General features: G+C 40.7%; 2 protein-coding genes across 2 annotated transcripts in view; both read right to left on the bottom strand.

Moving 5' to 3' along the window:
• Positions 1 to 21,780, bottom strand: part of Grin3a (glutamate ionotropic receptor NMDA type subunit 3A) — a 166,438-nt gene continuing 144,658 nt past the window's right edge. The window contains exons 7-9 of the mRNA XM_020179227.2: positions 10,448 to 10,612; positions 9,528 to 9,604; positions 1 to 4,272 (exon numbers count right to left, since the gene is read on the bottom strand). Of these exons, the coding sequence (XP_020034816.2) occupies positions 3,930 to 4,272; positions 9,528 to 9,604; positions 10,448 to 10,612 (585 nt within the window). The 3' untranslated portion in view covers positions 1 to 3,929. The remainder of the gene's footprint in view (positions 4,273 to 9,527; positions 9,605 to 10,447; positions 10,613 to 21,780) is intronic.
• Ppp3r2 (protein phosphatase 3 regulatory subunit B, beta) lies at positions 21,018 to 21,530 on the bottom strand. The gene has a single exon (XM_020179228.2). It carries the CDS (start codon positions 21,528 to 21,530, stop codon positions 21,018 to 21,020), a length of 513 nt encoding a protein of 170 aa, XP_020034817.1.

The raw sequence follows: 21,780 nt of genomic DNA, 5'->3' as shown, positions 1-21,780 counted from the left end.
TGAAGTTTCTATCTGAACATTTATTTCACAGTCATAGAAACTGAAGATGGAAAAGACCTGAGGGCATCTAGTCCATCCACATTGTTGTACAAGAAAAGTGGCTGGAGCAAAACAGCCCATTCACTTCATGCTCACAAGACAGCATTTCGGTTCTTCTCGGAGTGGAGCAATTGCAAACACATCAAAATGAAGACACAATGCAAATACTCTTCACAAACCTTAAGAAAATACTTAGTCCATTATTTTCATAAATGATTATTAACTAAAAAGAGTGTGAGAATACTAGATTGGATGGATGGCTTAGGTGGGTGAAGGAAGGCGTAACTAAATAGTGTACATAATGAAGTGGTTTTAATGACTAGAAAGCAATTTCTTCTGAAGACTGGTTGGATTTTCTGGTTTGCCTATCAAAATGAATTGGAAGGAAAAGAGGCTCTAAAGTAGTTCTTTTTCCTTCATTCTTTATTCACACCAAGGAAGTGCTTAACTTGCTCCAAGCCTCAAATTGACCCAGCACCAACACTGACAAGTGTTGATACAGCTCCATTCTGCATGGCTGTTGCTGTACTTACCACTTCTTGGGAGGGAAGGGAATCAGAACTTCTGTGTAGATTTTGTACAACAGCAAGATTCATGAGTGGAGAGTTACCTCCGAGCACAATAAAGACCTAGGTCTGTCTCACTCAGCTGGCCCAGACATTCTTCCAACTTGTTTTTATTTGTTGGAGGAGTCCCCTATCTCTTCTACATGTGGCATATGCACTGGGAGGCCCTGTTTGTTATTTACAAGAACGAAGTAGCTATGTCTGGCTTACCCAGTCATATTTTGTGTGTTACCTGTGCCAGGAGTTGTCCCTTGGATAATGGAGTGTGGGACAGTTTGCCATATTCCAGGTTGCCCAGCCCCACAGCTTAGAAGAGAATGGAGGCCTTCCTGATCTCATGAAATGGAAGTGCATGAGAGAAGGCAAGGTAGTATCTTTTAGCTCTTTATAAGTTACCAAAACACAGCTCTCCACCTGAAGATCCATCTTTTTGTTGTTTTGAGCCGAAGGGGGTAGTTGAGAGAACAGAGGTGGAGCAGAACAGAAAGGAGGTTTTGAAGGACCCATCCTTTCATGAAATCTTTTTACAAAACACAGCACACTGTTTCACAAATTGCAAAACACTGTTCAATTACTACCATTAAAAAAAATAGTGCTATTTAACATGAAGACTGCTTCATTTCACCACAAGCAATTATGGTTTTTCTTTATCCAGGACATGGAAACATTTCAAGCAATGTTGACAGCAGTAAGGCTGCCCTTACCTCCTGCTGCTGCTTGCTGTATCCTGGCCACAATTTTGGTCAGGTGGTTCCTCAGAAGATAAGAGGAGTGTTCACTGGTCAGCCGTTCTGGAGAGAGAGGGTGGTCTGGAATGTGATCACCACTGCTCAAAAATGCCTCAGTAGATAGAGAAGCTTAAGGTAAACCCAATATACAAAAATCCAAACTTACAAAACAGATACATTAAGGGATAATTAATTGCATTACAAAAGGGTTTTTTACAAAAGAATTCACCTCTAGGTTCCCTTAAATCGTCAGCTTCTCAAGTACAGTTAGAATATGAGTTTAGTTACAAAAATGTCCATGTACAGCAGGAGCATGGCTGTTATGTGAATTGAGGTACACCTGTACACCAGCCTTGCAGGTTGTGCAGACATCCTGGGTGCTCAGAGCATGGTGGCAGAATCTCCAGGGCATCCTCAGTTGCAGATGGGTGGGAATGGCTAAATGGTATAATCTTCCAAAGGCAGCTGCAAACTTACTTTGGGTCCTGGGGTGAGAATATCTGTGTATTGGGTATTTCAAAGCAATTGTCCTTTTCTGTTTTCAGGGCTCACTTGTTTCCTGGTTGAACTGTTTCATCTGTAAGGTTGATGAAGTCTAATTTTAGAGCCCTTCTCCCTCCCTTATCTCTTGAGTTATCTGCACTTCCAGTTTTTCTCAACAAACTAATCATTAAGATGTTAACTAATCACAGCTTTAACATGCTATCTTTGGGAGGTCTAGGAGGGGGTTTCTTAGTAGGTTTTGGTGGAAATGTAGATATTATATCCAAAAGTAGGGAGAGAAATACTGTGATTGAGACACGTTCCTGATAGTCTGCATACTGGTTGGCACAGTCTGAGCTCATCGTGGACATTCACAATGACAGGTAGAGAAGGGAGTACTGGGAAGATGAAGCAGTAATTGATTAATTGGGAAGTTTACATGGTGTCGTGGGGTCAAGGTGGGAGTCTGGAAGGGGAATCAGCCAATGGGTGCTGAAGTTAAAGAGGAAAACTCACTTCATATCACAAATTGCAGGAGCAGTATTTCTCCAAAAGTAATTTTAGAACCCTGTATGGGTTCTAGGGGTGTTGGTTAACACTAGGTTGCTGAACTCACTTCAGACCCTTGCCTTGCCTTCAAAATCTCTGGGGGAAGGACCCTGATAACCAGCACTTGGATGAGTTCCTTAGATGATTCTTTGTTTGGTTTTTGTTTTTTGGTGGTACCAGGGTTTGAACTCAGGGCCTGTGTGTGCTAGGCAAGTGTTCTACCACTTAATCCACACTCCCGGCCCCCTTAAGTGATTCTGATTTGTGCTAACATTTGGGAACTGAAGTTCTAGAGTTCTAATTTTTTTTTTCCTTTCTAGAAACCCACACAGTTGCATGCAGGGAAAAGAATGCCTAGTCAGAGGGGAAGCTAGGTTACTTACATAAGTTTTTTCAGAGTGACCTGGAGAATAATCAGGGACCAAAACCTGTTCATAGCTCCTCAGAGATGAGTGGGTGAGGGTGTGAGGATGGTAGATTGACCTGGTGATTGTCTGTATTGATATACCAAGCACAGGCAGCTCCTGAATGTTGAAGCTTGTGATGTTTATGTGCCCAGCTTCGCTTTTGGAGTTCCTAGGGCTCAGAAATAGGTGTCTACTGCTCTGATAATGGCCTTCTTTTTTGTGTGCAGAACATTGCACTTACCCTACAGTGCCAGCTCATGAACCCTGTTAAAGGCAATAAGCAGGGGTATTCTAGGTTCATCCCAAAACCAGGTCTTGCTTTATTTTCTTTTGTTTCCTTTATAAAAGGCACACACTATCATAGAGATGCTCAGTTATATTAGAAGTATAGTCCAATTCATGCCTTATTATCTTTGTGGCTCAGAGCTTTTGTTCTAAAAGCACAGTGTGCATTTTTAATGCCTCTTCTGCCTGTCCTCTCTTCCCACTCACCACATCCCTATCCCCTTTCATAGTGGCATGTAAACGTGTTCCTATTAAATGTTAGTCATGATGGGGTTAGTGACCCAAAGTCTTCTCAAGAATATGGCTCTTGCCTGGTGCAGTCAATCCTTGCCTGCAGTGATTCCGAATCATTAAATCTTTAAGTATCCAATGTCCCCCAGGTTTTACCTGCTCCCTGTTCAGAATGTAGGTAAAACTCTAGATTGGGAAGTTGTTCAGATCTTACAACCATGGATAATCCTGGTCCAAAATAAGATTAATAACCAACCCAGTAAGACACAGGTATAACTGACAATTTTTATCTCTTGGTGAAGTGCAGAGAATGGGTTAAAACCCAGAAATTTTTTTGTGACACCAGGTGAAAAGGTAACAGGAGCTGGGGTTGTCTGGTTGTTCACAGATCTCTTGCATGGAGTTTCCTCTTGACTAACCTCAGACTCCTGCTTTGGAAAGATTCCTACCCTGGAAACCTAGGGAGTGAACAAGCTTGGGAAGAGCTGCTGCTGCACGTTAGGTTGGGGAGAGCAAACTTGACCTCTAGAATACCTAGACCTCAGCCTCTCCACACCTTTGTCATTCATTACAAAAGAGCATTATAAAATGTCTCAAGGGCTCAGCAATGCCAGGCTGAGAAAGGGGAACAGCGTGATTGTCTACGACTCACAAGTCCGATTTGTCCTTTGATACTCCTCCAGCTCTGTTTTCCTGCTCACAGCCAACTGCAGCTCCTGGCGGATCACCTGAATCTGCTTCTCGAGCTCTGAGAGTTCTTGCATCACTGAGTTCCGAGCTACATTGAGGGGGTCTGCTTTCCCATTGGTGGCCAGCAAAGCAGGGAGCTCTCTTCTCCTTAGGGGCAGAGGGATGTCTTGGTGGGTCGTCTGCATACCCAGTTGGTTTTGTCCTCCCTCATCACTAAAGATGTATTTTTGTTGGTTGTCATGACTCAGATTGGAAGTATTCCACACCATGAGCTGACGGGGTCCCACATTGGACCTAGAAAATAAATAATTCAGATTGATTTGTCTTCTATTGTACATTCCATCTGTTGGTCATTTCCTGCCTGAACAATAAGGAGATAGGTAGGGACCAACTTAAGTCTTAACAAATCTTTAGTACTTGATTTTGGAGATAAATGCATCTAAGCCACAGGTTTCAGTGAAGTGTTTCTCACTATAGGGATGACTTTATGTGGATTGACAATGACAGGTCAAGTTTGAAAAAAATACAATCCCCTCAACCAAGAAAGCCCCTACATAGGTTCTTGCTGGGATTATGGGGAGTCAAATAGAAATAGATGTGCCATTCTTTCAGGCTTGCATAGTACCATCTACTACCACTGTGGAGAAGTGGCTGTAGAAAGTGCTAGATAGGCACAGGAATGAGGTTTTTTTTTTTTTTGGGAGGCTTAAACAATGGAAATTTATTTTCTCACAACTCTAGAGGCTGGAAGTCCAAGATCAAGGTTTTGGCAGGGTGGGTTTCTTCTGAGGCCTCTCTCCTCGGCTAGCAGATAGCCACCTCCTCACTGTGTCCTCACAGGGTCTTTCCTTGGTGTTTGTGTGCATTTGTGTTCATGTCTCATCTTTTTTTTTTTATTGTTTTATTCATATGTGTGTACAAGGCTTGGGTCATTTCTCCCCCCTGCCCCCACCCCCTCCCTTACCACCTACTCCGCCCCCTCCCTCTCCCCCCCATCCCCTCAATACCCGGCAGAAACTATTTTGCCCTTATCTCTAATTTTGTTGAAGAGAGAGTATAAGCAATAATAGGAAGGAACAAGTGTTCCTGGTTGAGATAAGGATAGCTATACAGGGAGTTGACTCATTAATTTCCTGTGCATGTGTGTTACCTTCTAGGTTAATTCTTTTTGATCTAACCTGTTCTCTAGTTCCTGGTCCCCTTTTCCTGTTGGCCTCAGTTGCTTTTAAGGTATCTGCTTTAGTTTCTCTGTGTTAAGGGCAACAAATGCTAGCTAATTTTTTAGGTGTCTTACCTATCCTCACCCCTCCCTTGTGCGCTCTTGCTTTTATCATGTGCTCCAAGTCCAATCCCCTTGTTGTGTTTGGCCTTGATCTAATGTCCACATATGAGAGAGAATATACGATTTTTGGTCTTTTGGGCCAGGCTAAGGAATGAGGTATTCTTGTTTCTGAAATACACTTTGAGAACTAAATGCAATGAGAAGAGCCATGAGAGGAAGGAGGAGGATTATGATGACCTTTGCAATTTACCACAGGGCAAAACAATAGAAAAACCCTCTTTAATCCTTGTGTTTTTGTTCCCATTCACAGAACTGAATCAACTTTATTGCTCACTCTTACTTGTTCAGGAGAGAAGGGGAGACTGCAGGGGAAGGACAAGAGAAGGGATAATGAAATCTTGATGCAGTACATGGTTGAGAACAAAAACACAAGGACTTAGTAGGATGATTCTATTTCTCTGTGCCCAGTGATGCATTGCGAAAGTGGTCCATTGCTTCCTTCTTTTTATCCATTCACCTCTATAATGTGACTGCCACTCATCCCTATCAGGGATGCCTATCCTCTTTCTTGAATGAGGACTGGTCTTATAATTGTTTTTGGCCAGTAGAAAGGGTGGTGCTTTGAAGCCTAAGCTTTTAAGAAGGCTTGCATGCTGCCACTCTAAGCCCGTTCTCACCACAATGTGAACAAGTTTACATTAGCCTGTTGGAGGGTGAGACCATGTGAAGAGAGTCCTCAGGCCTATTAGGTGATTCAGCTGAAGCCAATCATAGATCTCACAACCTTTAGCTGCTTTCCCTTTCCCCCCGAAACTGACTGCAGACATGAGCAAGCCTACTCAAAATCAACCAAGTCTGGCTTAGATCAGCAAACTGCACAGCTGACCTACAGATTAGTAAGTAAATCTCTGTTGTTGAAAACATTAAGTATTGGGATGATTTCTCACACAGCAAAACCAACTAAAGCATGCCCCAGAGCCATTAGAACACCCAAACAATGCTCCAAACTACCCCCATGGTTCTCCAATATTTCTCTTGGTTCAATATCATATAAATGAGCGAAGGGCACGAGAGCTCAGTTTTCCTATGACCTGAGCTGAGTGAAAGCTCTATAATTAACTTACTTATAACTAACTGCTCCACTGAGAGGGAGAAGATACAGTTTCAATTGTTTTTCTAGCCTTGTAGTCTCTTTAATGTTTTACAGTGAATAAATCAAGAACTATACACAAAGTCTTTTGCAATCTCCACTATTTTCTCCACATTAAGTTAAAAAAGGAGCAACATCTGCCTCTGTACTGTAGCCCCAAATTTCACCAAGACTTTCCTCAAGCTCATATGTTAATAATTCATTTAGTCTTTCATTCATTCAATACATGTGCAGCATAGAGGAGGAGGCCAAGCTGTAGCAGGCACAGGTATTTGCATATTCTTCTAAGAGGGAGAGAGCATTTTCAAGCCAGCAAATGTAACTCTTGTGCCATAGAATGATCGATAGTGGGAAAAACCTGGGAGTAGAGCATCTAAACATTTTCTTGGACCGTCTAGGCAACCATATTGATCAGGTAAATAGAGACAGACGGTCTGGTTATCCAGAGCTTTGAATATCTGGGAATATAACATAGAAGAATAAGCAAAAGCTGGACTGTCTTGTGACAAACTCTAGTTGCTATTATAATCTGATAATCGAGGTGTGGTTCGGGCCACCTATGGATGCAAGGTGACAGATGCTAAATGTAAAATACAGTGTCTAATTGGGAGGAATGAGTGTGTTCTACTGGCCTTAGTAATTTTTGGTTGTGTTTTGTATAAGACTTCCTCAGTCTTAGGACTATATTAACACGACCAGTGAGTGAGAAGTATTTAACACTTAAAAATGAACAAAACTGGCTTCTATGGAGCAATTGTGTAACACTGAAGAGACACGATGCTGTAGTACCTCAAACTGATTGTGTTTGTCAGGTTGCAGGTGTTAGGTTGTGGGGAGGTAGACACTGAAAATGTGGGCCCAAGACACTCACACTTATCATTCATAGCAAGAAAAGGGGACGGGCAATATGATTCTTTTTCATGGCTTATATCTCCTCTGAGGCTGCTGCAGTTCCTTCTACCCAGGTTACATCTAGCTTGTCAGAATCATTGCCATTGTCTCTAAGACTCTTTCTAGTCACAGATTCCTCCCCTCACCCCTTCTCAGTATGTTGTGTCCCATGTCACAGTGCAAGTCTCTTAGTGACAAGTCATAGACTGATAGGTTGTAGCCACAAGGACATGTTCTGTGTTAGCTCCTCAAAATAAGGAGTTCAGGAAGTGAATTTGGCAAGAGAAGGGTAAGTTGAGTAAACACATTCAGCTCTCAGTTGAAGTGATATAGATGTAAATAAGAATTATGCCACTATTGGAATCACTGGGCTTCCTGCTTCTATTATTACTGGAAAATAATGTTTTGTCATAGTAAGACAAATCTTTGCTACTATGTCTTCTTGTGTCCCTCTGGTTAAAATTTTATGTTAAAAATAATTATAAAAAAATCTCTGTAATATGACATGGAACACCTGTGACCTGATTAGTCTGTGCCTTGTCACCGACAGACTTGCACTGTGGCATGGGACACCACAGACAGAGAGTAGGGGGGAGAGCTCTGTGACTAGAAAGAGACACTTTAAGAGACAATGGGAATGATTCTGACAAGCTAGCTGCAACTTGGGGAGAAGGGATTGCAGCAGCTGCAGAGGAGATAAAAACCACGAAAAAGAATCATGGTGTCTGCCCCATTTTTCTTGTGTTATGAATGAGAGGTGTGATTGTTAGATTTCAAAACTACTCAGCCCCTAGAGGTTATGAAAATTACAATGAATGCCAATGAAATCTAGAATATCATGGGGAGCACTTTGAAAACTTATATTGTAACTGAAAAATTCAGAAATAGAAATTTTCTTGATGTATTTGACCTACTAAAATTGAACTAAGAGGATATAAACCACTTAAAAACCTATAACAAGCAATGAGATCGAAGCAGTTATAGTCTGTCAACAACAAAGAGGCCAGGACAAAATGGATTCACTTTCAAATTCAACTAGACCTCATTACCTCCATTGTCTTCCTTATTTCATTCAACTGTTTATTTGAATTCTTTTTGAGTTCATTCAGCTGTTTATTTGTATCCTCTTTGAATTTATTTAGGTACTTATACTTGCCCTTTTTAGTTTTGTTGATCATTCTTACCATTTTTTTTCATTATTTTAAATTTCATCTGCTTCACTATCATCCAAGTCCTTTGTTGTGGAATTATTGACTTTTGGAGGAGATACATTGCCTAGTTTTGTTTCATAGTACTTGTATTTCTACACCGACATTTATGCATCTGAAGCCAAGTCATTGGTTGGAAGTTCTAATCACTTGTCTTTCAGTTAAAATAGTTTCAGTGTTCAGGCAGGACAGTGTAGTGACCAGGCTGAAGTGCTATTTCTTATCTTACCACTGGAACTGGGTGATATAGTTCAGTAGCCAAGCACTCATTCACATTCTCAGAATTCTGGGCCTGATTCCTGGCTTGGCTAAGATCAAGGTAAGCTAGCTGGAGTTTCTTGTAGAGTGGCCGGTTGTTCACTTTTGGGCTGTTTTCACTACAGAAGCTTCTTTTCTTTTTGTATTGGGGGCTGCTGTGGACTGCAGGGAGCTTTACAGCCTGTGGGATGAGCAGGTCCCACTTGTTCCACATACCCTCCTAGTTTGCATCTCCAGAGTCAGCAAGAGTCCAAGCCTCAGGGTGACCCTGAATGCATCAGAGAGTAGGGAGAGTAAACAGAGCATTGATTCTGCACTGTTAGGGGGAATGGGTGGGGAGAGGAGAACTGAGGAACCTAATATTTCTGCCTGCTAGTCTCAATGCTTACAGACCCTGTCCAGCAGTTCATCTCTCTGTAGGAAGGAGGAGGTTGTGGAAGCTTCATGACTCTGGGTCCTTCAGTCCTGACTGCCAGCACACGCACATAGGGATGCAGTTCCCAGGATTGGGTTTCTGTGATTTCAGGCCCTGCCTGACAGTTCACCTCTATGGGGATTGGGGAGAGGAGACTGGATGTGATTTGGAGGGTCTGGGCCCAAGGCTCTGACCAACATAGCAGTCAATGCAGACAGCCAGGGGGCTGTTCATCAGAAATTGTTCTGGTTTGATCTGAGTAGTTATTTAAGTATGCAGTTTCAGTCTCAGTCTAAACTTTTATTTTAGCAAGTACAAAGACAGCTAGTATTGGTTTCTTCTTACCTCTTTTCCACACGTTTGGTCTTGAAACGCTGCTGCTTTTCCTCTACAAATGATGTGTTTAATGCTCTATGCAGTCTCTGGTAGAAAGAACAGATTGCCAGGTAGAGATTATTAGAAACACATGGGGCAGGGGACAAAGTATTGCCTTGAGATTTAATGGAGTATCTAGTTGCTACCAACCTTGGTGTCTTCAACAAAATTTCGAGGTATGCTTGAAAATAGATCAATATTCAGCCCCAAATCCCAAGATGACAAGAATTATAATTATAGATTATTATTCTTCCTGGAGAAAAGAATAGTGATTTCATAGAAAGCTTATAAATGCTTTGGATTTAAAATGGTATAAGACACCTTCTGACTACATTTTGGCTCTCTATGACAATTTCCTATAGGGAGAGATGTGCAAACAAGTGTGCCTGAATGGTCAGTCTGTCAACAGTTTCAGTTGTGTGTTGGTGTGTGGCTTATATGAAAGAATTGTGGTCCCGTGAACCTTGATTCTGGTGCTTTGAAAATCTGGACCGGAGAAGAACAGACAGACCAGGGGCAAATGGAGTCACCTTAAGAAACTTCAAATTCATTTCATGGGTTTCAATTTTGGCAAGAAAAGAATCTGTGGGAAACAAATTTTTCATACCATCTCTGATTATGAAATCTGTTTAAAAAACAGTCCTATTGCTTCTATTATGAGCAGTAGTGGAGTATTATAGGAAAGGTAGGAACACTGTGACATACTTTAATTTTTGAGGAAGGTGAATTAATGGACTAGAGGGAGCGCCATCTTCTAATTCAGAGTGCTACACCACCCTCATTCTCTTGATAACTTGCTGTTTGTCAGTCAGACTTTTGGCTCTGGATCCTCCCATCACTGGGAATCCTGAAGTGTGAGAACACAGGAGCAAGAGACCTGCGGCACTCACCTGACTGGTATGTAGCCAGTATTGAAGCTTGGATTTGTTTTTGATTCGTGGTAGCAACAGCCTATACACGATGTGCTCACCAATGGTTGTCAAGATGGATAGGCCAAATCCAATGCACAGCAGCACGAAAAGTCCAGAGAAATGTTTGATGCCCATTTGCAAAGTCTGTGACAAAAGAAGAAAGAGCGTGCTTATTTCCTTCTTTTTTTTTTTTTTTTTTTTTACTTTTCCAGAATTCTGGGTTTGAACTTATTTGCCTCATGCTTGCTAGGCAAATGCTCTTTGACTTGAGCCATATCCCTAGCTCTTTTTATTTTTTTTTATCCTCTTACTTATGCTTCTGCACAGCTGTGATGACAGGTGTGTGCCACCACACACAACTTTATTGGTTGATATGGAGTCTTAACTTTTTGTTTGGGCTGGCCTTAAACATCAATCCTCCCAATTTCCACATCCTGAGTAGCTTTTTTTTTATTTTTTAAGACTCAGATTCCTTTTTCTTCCCAATCCAAAGAAAGCTGGAGACTATTTGTCCCTGTGTTCTCAGTGAACTTCACTGTACTTCACTTCAGTGTACTTCACTGTACTTCACTTCAGTGTACTGTGAAGGAATCAGCCAGGGCAGGACTGAAGGTTGCCTCAGAGCACAATCTCGAGGGTGCTGTTCACATATTAATGTCACTGCAGGAGTAATCCCTGGAATTGTGCCATGGCCCTGGGTCTGGACCATCTAGTATATTAGAGACCAAGTGAGACAGAGACAAAGAATTGAAATGATTTAATATGTTAAAACATTGAATAACTATGAAGGAAAGAACCTCTCCCAGGGACAGATAGTGAGTGAATTTAAGGGGAAAAGATGATGAGGTCAGTAATTTTGGAATTTAGATCTGGAGGGAATGTGGAGATCACCCTAATTCAATGCCTTCGTTTATAGATGAGGAAATAGACAAAAGAAGTATAGTAAGTTGAGCCATGCCACAAAGCTAGGCAGCCATAGAGAAGAAAGTGAAGGAACTTAATACATTGACATCATCAGGGCTGGAGGTGTGGCTAAAGAGACAGAGTGCCTGCCTAGCAAGCATGATACGCTTAGTTCAAACCCTAGCACTACCAAACCTACTAACATTCAGCAAAGCACTAAGTAGATGGGCATTTCTTTCCTTTTCTTTTTCTTTTCTTTTTTTGGCAGTACTATGAGTTGAATTTAAGGACTTGTGCTTGCTAGGCAGGGGCTCTACCACTTGGGCCACTTCACGGGTCCTTTATGTGTTGGTTATTTTTGAGGTAGGGTCTTACTTATGCTTGGGTCTCCTGGACTGTGATCCTGCTATTTGCGTTTCCCCACATAGCTAGGATGACAGGCATGTGCCACTGTGCCCAGCCATTGGTTGAGATTGAGATCTCTCCAACCTTTTGCTGGGCTGGTCTAGAACTTTGATTCTCCTCATCTCAGCCTCCCAAGTAGCTAGGATTACAGGCTTGAGCCACTATGCCTAGTTAGGGCATTATTTTCTTATATAACACTGTCAAGATGAGAAAGAAAAATAAAACTTAGGGTGAGTTATCTTGCTTTAAAACTCATGACTTCTCCCTCTGTTTTCTTGTCCATAAAAATAGTCTCATTTTCCTCTTATTACCTCAATAAAAAGTAGGCTGTATTAAACTTACACATTTTTCTCTTTAAAGTTCTGTTGCTTATACCACATACTAATAGACTAATAGAAGTAGTTATATTTACTTTTAAATTAGGCATTTAATATGCATGCCAGACACCATATAAGATCATAGATGCTATTATGATCTCATAATAATCTTGTAAATTAAGTATTATTATCCTTGTTTTATATTTGAGGGAGTGGATGCTCATAAAGATTAATCACATTACCCAAGATCAGGCAAGCTAATATGTGGGGGGAACCAGGCTGTGGAGGCAGGCCTGTGTGATGTCTAAGCCTGCACGTCCTCTCAAGCAAACACCATCTGCAGGTATCCCTTGCTGTCTGGATTTCACCTGTCTATTCACTATAGCATCTTGCAAAAATTTTTATTCACAAACTCAGCATCTGAATCAAAAATCCACTATAATCTGCCTGTGAGCACCACACAAAATGTTTAAGTTATGTCTGAGTTTGAGTGATAAGATGTACAGCTGACATAACTCAGTCCTTCTCCCCCAGGATCGTGTTCTTTAACTGTTTTATGCGTTAGATATACACATCTACTCCATATCCTCAAGTGAATACTTTTAGTCTAACCAAGCGGAACTTTAAAATTCATCATAGGTTAGAGGAAGAGGAGGAGAAATGATTGGTCAGTGTCAAATCTTGAAAATATATTTAGGTTAGGCAGACAAAATGATAACTGCAGTTGCAAATGACATAAATAAAGAACATTCAAAAATAGGATAAGCCAGTCTCATGTTGTTGAGAGCCTTTTAAATGAGAGTAAAAGAATGCAAACAAAAACACATTTTGAGTTTTTTTTTTTTTTTTTTGGTCATTCCATTGTTTTACTTGCAGTTTCACTTGGTAGCTCACAGCTTCACACTTCTGGAGTCTCAAGGAGAGAAAATTGTTCCAGGATTTAGCTATGGACAAACCTTAACCATTAGGGCTTCACTTAGTCCTTCAAAGTTTCCTCCAGGAACAGGAGGGCTGAATACATCTTCTCTGGGAGGGGGGTTCAGTGGGAGAGGGGAGAAGGTGGGGAAAGAGTGTGGGAGGATGAAAACGGTGCAAAAACTGTGTAACATGTATGTAAATGCAAAAATGAGACCTGTTGTAACTATTCCAGGAGTGGGGGAGGTGGATAAAGGAGAATGATGGAGGGGGTGTATTCAAGTATATTTGTTATATTGTAAGAACTTTTGTAAATGCCATAATGTACCCCCAGCACAACAATAAAAAAAAAAAGTCTTCTTCCAGCAACCCAGTCTCGCTTAGGCAATTCTCTGATCAGTAAGTAACCATTTAAAAATTGCCTTGCTTAATTATTTTTCTAAATACTATTTATACTCATTATGTTTAACATTTTTGTTAGTTTAATTTACATTAATATGTGTTGCATGTGGGAGAAAAACAGTTTGTATCAGATACTGTACTGTGCATGCTGCACTCAGGAATACCCATGAAATATGGCATTTAAAATGCTTTATATTCTGTGGATCATTACACAGAACAATCCAGGCATTGTGCATTAGGTATTAATGCCTATAGATGTCTAACAGTATTTTAGTGGTATTTAAGAAAACTGGTTGCAGTTTTTGAATGAGGCGGGAATAGTTTATTATTTTTCCATAAAAAAATAATGAAAATCCCTCCATCTGGAAATTCACTGGCCAACACATTTCTAGGAACAGATTAGATTCAAATAAAGAGAGATGCTTGTGCTATCAAATGTGTGGCTTCTGCCCAGACCATCAATGCTTCTAGTAAAATGTAGAGGCCAACATCTCCAATTTTATTGTTGCCCAAACCTTGCTTTGCATCTTTCTCAGATGTGGATACTTCAAACATTCGATAGCTGGCTGGATAAGTGAATGGTTCTCAAGCCTCCAGCAAGAAATGCAGTTAAAGCATTTCACTCATTTGCCTTAGATGTTATGAAGCAAATCCTATGCAATTAATCTTCTGTTCTTCCCAATACACACCCCCAACACATAGCAACCATTCCATTTCTTTGGTTGTCTACACAGTGGTCTATATTCATTACTTCCAATTCTTCTCATTCTCTCTTTGACCAACTCTAATCAGACTTTTGTTGGCCCCCTACTCCAATCACCTATCAAACAACACCTGTCAGTTGTCAAATTGCCAAATCCAGTGGCTAATTTTTTATTTTTGTGTATCCACAGTTTGGACACGTTTGACGTCACTTCATCCTCTTTGGTATATTCTCTTCAGCTTGTTTTAGAATACCTCTCTCCCTTTGCTCCACCTCAATCTCTGTTGCTGTTCCTGTTCTTCTTTCTGGTATGCTTTCAATTCTTTGCTATACTCATTTTCTCATATAGATGTATGACTTTAAATTCCACCTATTTTCCAGTGGCTCCCTGAAATTGGGAACTTTTATTTCCCAACTCTCTACTCAGCCTCTCTACTAATAGTAGAGAGTATCTAATAGTCCTCTCATACTTAACACAAAGAGGGAAACTCCTAATTTTCTCCCTGAAACCTCCTCACATAGTCTTTCTCATAACAATGAAATCCCATCTTTGCAATTGCTCAGGCAAAAACTGTAGAGTCATCTTTGATTCATCTTTCTTTAGCATTCTACACTTTGTGTGTCCTATTACTTTTCTGCAGAGGGAAATGACTACAAGAACCCAAGACAGTCATTTTATTTTTCAGTGACTAGTATATTAAACTTTGTACAATCTCCTCTCTGAGTTAAAAAAACTATTTCTAATGAAGAGATAAAGGGGTGATTGAGGCATAATGATTTTAGTCACAGGTAAAGAAAATAATGACTTTTGACACTTGGAAACAGGAAAAGTAAGACTCAAATGCTGTTTCCAATATTGAAGACATTTTTTCCCCTTTTGTTTTCCCTTGAAGAGTGGTAACTCAGAATTTTCAGATTCACTATTGAGCTTATACATATGGCCTGTGGGCTCCAGAAGTACCAAGACAGTTTCCAGAGGAGAAGCATTTGCCTCACTGAAGAGGAGAGGATGGGGTAAGATTGTGCGATATTATCATTTGATTTTGCAAAAATGTAAAAAAGCGAGGAAGAGGTTCATTCAGAAAATTGGGAATTGTTTCATTGGCCATGACAGAGTGAAGGATCACACATAGCAAAGGAAAGAGATGACTTACAAAATCCGGGAGACAGTGCATGAGCCCACGTTAGCGGTACTTACATTTGGATAAGTAGATGCGTTCAGACAGCAATTAAGGGCTGTCAGAGGTTCCCGTCAATTCCAGCCCTGGATGCTGGGTCAACTCTGCTTTCCTTCATCTAGAAATTGTTTAGTGGCACATTAATGTGGACTGCCTAGGTTGCTGAGATGTCTCCCAGCTCCAGTTCTCCAGGTTCCTCAAGCTTTCTAAACTTGGAATTGTCTTCTGTGCTTGTAACTGATACTTCCTTTGCTGCATTAGCTCCATTGTGCACATTTGAAAATTTCAGATTATTATTAAAACAGCTCAGAAAAATATTTTTAAAAAATTTGATATTCCTCACCAATCTTTTATTATAAAACAGTGACTGAATTCTCCCTTTTCTCTTCAAACTATGACTATATGCACTTATAATTTGCATGGTGATAAAAATTATACAGTGTGCTTTTTAAAACCTGCTATTTCCTAACATATTTTAATTATTAATTCTGAAAACTATATTTTCTAAAAATAATCAATTATTAATTTCATTGGATTAAACATATCACTCATTGTCTTATGATTGACTTGACTACTCCCAACTGTCAGTTGTTTAATTGGCTATTACAACTTATTATATATAATAAATACTGCTGTAGTTAAAAAACTTTGTGTTAACATTTAAACATATTATTTTGGATTATTAATTTGAGATCAATATTGACATGGATATGGTAACCAGGCCAAAGGATATAACTGATTTTATGACTGGTGATGTGTGAAATAACCTCTGAAGAGGGCAGAAGCCATTCCCAATGTCCCCCAAAATGCTGCAAAGCATCAAAACCTCATATTCTCACCAACCTTGTTTTGTAATAATTTTTTTCTGGTTTTAAAGTATTTTTTTCTTGGTTCTGGGGATTGAATCCAGTGACTTGCTCATGCTAAGCAAATATTCTACCACCCAACCTATTTCTAGTTTACATTTATTGCATGACTGAGGTTGAATATTGTTCCATGTTTGTTTCATCCTATTTCCCTTTGTATGAATCATATATTTATATTTTTGCATGCATACTCATGCATTTCAGACATGATAAGACTTTTAATTGGAAAAACCATTGACCACTTTCCTAACATGTTATAAAAGTTTTTGTATTTTAGATTTTCCTGTTATTGTTTTGCTAGATTTTATTCTATAGAAATTTGAAATTTTACATGGATATATTTATTTTGCCTATTAGTCATGCTTCTATTTCAGTATTATTTGTTGGGACAAATGTTTTGTGTGAAGTGCTGTATTGCTGAAAAATAGTGAACAACCGAGTCCACCTGGAGCTTTTATGCTAAAGAGTGGAACTATATTAATTTCTCTTCATGCAGGCTTTTAATTTTGTTGCAATACTTCAGAGACCCAATAAAAGACCATTTCCATCCTCGGGTGAACTGCTTCCCTCCTGCTAGTTATAATTTTTATTTAAAATTTTTGCATTTTTAAAATCATTGACAAACATATAAAAAGCACTCTCTTTGTGAGAACAAAGCCTACCACCACCAAAAAAATGCACATTTGTGAGTTAAACTTAAATTTTGAGCTATCACATTGTGTCCTTTGTTCTGTACAGCTTTATTGCTGTAACACTGCAGTGTTATGTTTTTCATCAAAATTGGCTAATTCATTTAAGGTAATGTGACACATGGTTTATAAACAGTCACAGTCACTGGACACTGGCATAAGTATAGTAGCCAATGGAACAGAACAGGGGTGTTCAGAGCTAGGAGCTAGGGTATAGCTCAGTGGTGGAGGGCTTGGGTAGTATGTGTGAGACTCTGGGTTTGATTCCCAGCACCACACATGAAAAAAAAGGAGCCCAAGACTCTCATGCTAGTAGCTGCACTCCTCTACCATGATGCCACCTTATTTTTAAAAGCATCTGAGTATGGTGTAATCCCAGCTACTTGGGAAACAGAGATCACAAGGATTGTGGTTTGGGGGCCAATTCAGGCCATCTCAATGAGAAAGCTGGTGTGGTAACATGTGATTGTCATCCCAGCTATTTGGGAAGCTTAAGAAGGGGGATTGCAAGCCAGACCTGCCTGGGCCAAAAAGATAGGAATCCTTACCTGAAAAATGCTAAAGCAAAAAGGGCCAGGTGTATGGCTCAAATGATAGAGCACCTGCCAAGCAAGAGCAAGGCCTCTGAGTTTAATACCCAATACTGCCAAAAAAAAAAAAAAAAAAGCATTTGAGCTTCTTCCTTTTCAAATCATGCAAATAAGTGAAACCATAGTCAGACTATCCAGAGAGAATCACTAGCATAAGTGAAGGATGGAATTTGTACTTTGTTTTGTAATGTCTGGAATATTTTCTCTTAAGGATGTTCCTAAAGCATGATAGACTTAGAATATAAACCAACTGTGCTAAAGCCATATTTTTTCCCCTCTGTTTCAAAAAGAGTGTCTAGTGTCTTAAAGACTGCAACATATGGTAGAGAGCAGACACAATCCATTAAGGTGGATTCAGAACAACATATTGTTACTAATCTCTGTCTCCCTCAGAGCATATTGGTGACTGTTACCTGTTTAATCTAAGTACTGTCCCTGTTTCTCAAGATGAAATGAAGGTGAAAGAAGGTTTAAAACTGTCTTGTTTAACATATCTGTTTCTTTGAAATGTGCAAAACCAGAAAAGTGGGGACTATGCTCCTTGACGAGCAATTCAGTTCTTTAGGCCTCAGATTCCTCTTTTGTGAAAACTCAGGCTTGATCTGATTACATTCATAAGTCTACCAGAAATAATTTGAGACAGGTAGATATAGGAACCATAAAAAATAAGGAGAATGCAGTGAGGCAGAAACAAAGCTCAGGGTTTATGGTCAGAAAACCTGGTAGAAATCCTTGCTTTGCCACTTTCAGTTGGGTGGCCTTGGAGATCATCCTTGGTCTCTCTACAGCATCATTTGTAAAGCCAAAATGATGGCTCCATCTCACAGTGTTGTTGTGGTGATTAAATGACACAGCAGAAGTTGGGACAATTGCCCAGCCAATGTTAACTGTTACCATCTTAAAGAGTGGTAATAGAACTGAATTTGTTGGCAACTGACCAACTGGGAGAAAAAAATAAAGCATTCAAACTTGGAAGTAAATGGGACTCATTTCCTCAACTATCTGGTCAGATCTTTCCAGTACTGAAATCAGAAACAAGCTCTTAGTTTAAGGTCATTGCCACAAAACTTCAGTGGCTCTGTTAGGTAGTTTGAGCAATTAACTTAATTTCAGCCACTCCAGAAGTTGAAACATTTTTATTTTCCTTGTTAAATTTGAACATGTAATCTATCAGGCTCCAAACCCTTGGTCATAATTTTAAAATGTACATATTTAAAGTGTGTATTGCAAGGTCTGTAAACAATCTCTCTTCAGGAGGCGTTGTTGGCCAGTATGACACGTGCTTACTTTGCTCATGTAAAGTTTCCTCACAGAGCCAGACATGTTGGACTACAGAACAAGAAATTCTCTAAAACGGTCTCTAGTTCTCAAGTCTATTGTCCCTGCTGCAAATGAGGGGGTGGGGAGGACCTTGACATTGTTCCCATTGTTTCCTTTCTGGGCTAGGATTACGCAAGTGTCCAGTTGACTTATAGCAGGTGTGGCTATGTGTTAAGTGAGGGTCCAAAAGAAACCAGTAGGCCTCATGTCTCCTTTATATGTCGATCTTGTAGAAGGTAGGGTTAAGGGACAGGAATTAGTAATGACCATATTGCATTCTAGGTGTTTTACAGATTTCATTTTTTGAAATCCTCAAAATAACCTTGGAATGGATGCTTATTTTAATTAGATGGAGATACACAGAGAGGCTAGGTAAAGGAGTTGTTCATACTCACACACTGGTCAGTGTTCAGAATAACCTTGTCATAACTGAATCCGCACCCAGATGTGTTTGAGTCTTGCAAATGTAACTACCATGTATGGCTATCACACCACAAGACTGGGATTATTTGCTGATTACTTACATTTTTAAAGGACTGAACAAGAATTAAAGGGATAGGGATTCCTTTTCTTTGTGGTTCCTAAGTAATTTATGATAAGTGCCTTGGTTGATGGGTGCCTACCTACCAGTGATTAAATTGATACACGTTTCTTCCTTTCTCCTCCCTTTTTTTTTCCATTCCAGACTAACTGCCATCTTCTTCAAAATGTAACAATAAGTCTCCTAGAAATAGGGGACACCTGAGTGGTGTCCCTTGGCTAGGTAAGTGTGGGAAGAGTACATTTCATCATTTTATTGTTTTGAGAGCCTTAGGCACCCTATATGGGGAGGGGTCCTGTGTAAGAAAGAGGATTGGTATGAAGTGGCAGATGCTGGACAAATACTTGTCCTGTTATTCCGAGGACAGCTGATACTCTGAGAACTGACAGTTGCATGAGGGACCTCAGAGAGCTCATAACATTTAGGGTGCAGGCAGTGATGTACTCATTGTTAAAATGACTCTCCAGAACAAACCAAAACTAATAGTTTTTGTTGTTTTTCATGTGCCCCTCCCACCAAGGCTGATGTCAGGCTACCAACATCACATAAGTGAGTTGGGGACAGATCCAAAGATCTCCTCTAGAACCAGCAGGATTCAGTACACCTATTAGGATGTGAGGAACTCTGGGTTAAAAGTTGCATTAGGGAAAACGCTTTCTGGGATGAGACAGAATTCTCAGATTCTCTGCTAGCTTCCCAGATCTGGCTTTCAAAACCATGTTTAACCAGTGCTGCTGCCAGCATTCACCTCTGTTGCAGAGACGTGTGCACCAATCTCTGCATCTCTGAGCACCAAGAGTAACACTGCTTCAGTATCTCTGGGAGAGATTTGGCTTGAATCTTTATTGCCCCTGCCCTGTGGGAAGACTGGCTATGTATTTGTTCCATTCCTTCCAACTGTGGTGTGCTAAGTGTTGGAGGAGAGGGCACTTTCTAAGAAGGTCTGGGACAGTTCCTATTTGACTGGAAAACCCCTTTTCTGAATAATACTGGAGAGGGTAGCCAACAACGAAAATTCACTGCCACTGAGGCTAACAGTTGGGCTGGACACTTGATCCAGGCTTAGCATTTCTTACATGAGCCCTGAAGCTAGTTTTTATTGGGGAGCTGGAGCAATGAGACAAGATTTCCCCAAACTGGACTCCTACCTATCAAACATGCTGAGGGATTTCTGGATGTATTGTGAGGCGTGGGGCTGTGACCTGCTGCAGAGGAAAATGGGGTTTGTTGACCAGAGAGTGATTAAAAGACATTCAGCAAAGAGAAATATATTTGTGCCTGTTGCTCCAATAGGAAGTTAATCTCAAAGGTATCTGAATGTCACCAATAAAACAGTTTACCTAACACCTAATGCAAACTGTACAGTTTCCTCCCATATACAAAACCATGAGAAAGGCAAACATGTAGATTTTCTTATTTTTGAGTTCTTCTTGAACTTGGTCTCTGAATCAAAACAAAGAACAAGACATTTAAAAATGCCATTTCCTTTTCTTTTCCCACCATGCTTTTTCCCCTGGGTCAGGTGTTATCTTGAATCATTGAGAGGAGAATGAATAACAGGGAATTGGTGATGAACCCCATGTCAGAAATGTAGCTTGGCAAAGAGAAATACTACTGGGTTAGTCATAGAGAGTGTTGCTGGACGTATTGAGCAGATCTTGAGAGACAAAGAGAAGACAACAAAAGTTGCTGAACGGTGGTCTTTAAAAAGGCGGGGGGCTCACACAACCACTACCAACTTCTTGTGGATCTCCATGCCTTTGACTACCGCGCAGAATTCCTCAAAGGATATTTTCCCATCGCCATCTTTATCCAGGACGATAATTGTTTTGTCAACGAGCTGCTGCAGCTGCCAGTCCTTGAGGTTGTCCCCCACCATCATCTTGAGCACCTGGAAGAGTTCCCCGTTGGAAATGAAGCCATCTTTGTCAATGTCGTAGATGCGGAAAGCGAACCGCAACTTCTGGTCCTCGTCTCCTTTGACGCTGAACTGGGAGGTTCCCACGATGAACTCCTGGAAGTCTACCTCGCCATTACCGTCGGTGTCGAAGACATCGATCACTCGCTTCACCAGCGGGTTCTGCTGCAGGTAGGGCAGGGACATGAACTCATCCACGCTCAGCGCACCAGACTTGTCCAAGTCGATCTTCTTGAAGCTCTTGCCCAGCCTTTTAATCTCATCGTGATCGAAGTGGGAGCACATCTCCGAGGGATAACTGGACTCATTCCCCATGGTGGATGTGGCAACGGCTGGCAAGGCCACAGGGTGGAGGAGGAGGGAGCGCGCGCTGCGCGGGCTCCTGGGGACAGTTGAGCCTCCAGCGCGTATGGAGACCAGGAACTGGCACAGGAGGGAGGGGAAGGAGAGGGGGTCAACAGGGTGGGGAGAGAGGGAAGCGGTCAGAGGTAGGGGAAGGGGTTAGAGGTGGGCGTCAGACACAGAGGATGGAATTAGAGGGAGGAGGGGACAGGAGGGAAGGGTA

Source organism: Castor canadensis, chromosome 13 (genome assembly GCF_047511655.1).
Source record: "Castor canadensis chromosome 13, mCasCan1.hap1v2, whole genome shotgun sequence".
In the NCBI taxonomy this organism is placed as follows: Eukaryota; Metazoa; Chordata; class Mammalia; order Rodentia; family Castoridae; genus Castor; species Castor canadensis.
This window is presented reverse-complemented; position numbering and strand designations above follow the sequence as displayed.

Bases quoted from the DNA above. Each gene is read 5' to 3' on its own strand.
- Ppp3r2 (XM_020179228.2), bottom strand. From the start codon at position 21,530: ATGGGGAATGAGTCCAGTTATCCCTCGGAGATGTGCTCCCACTTCGAT.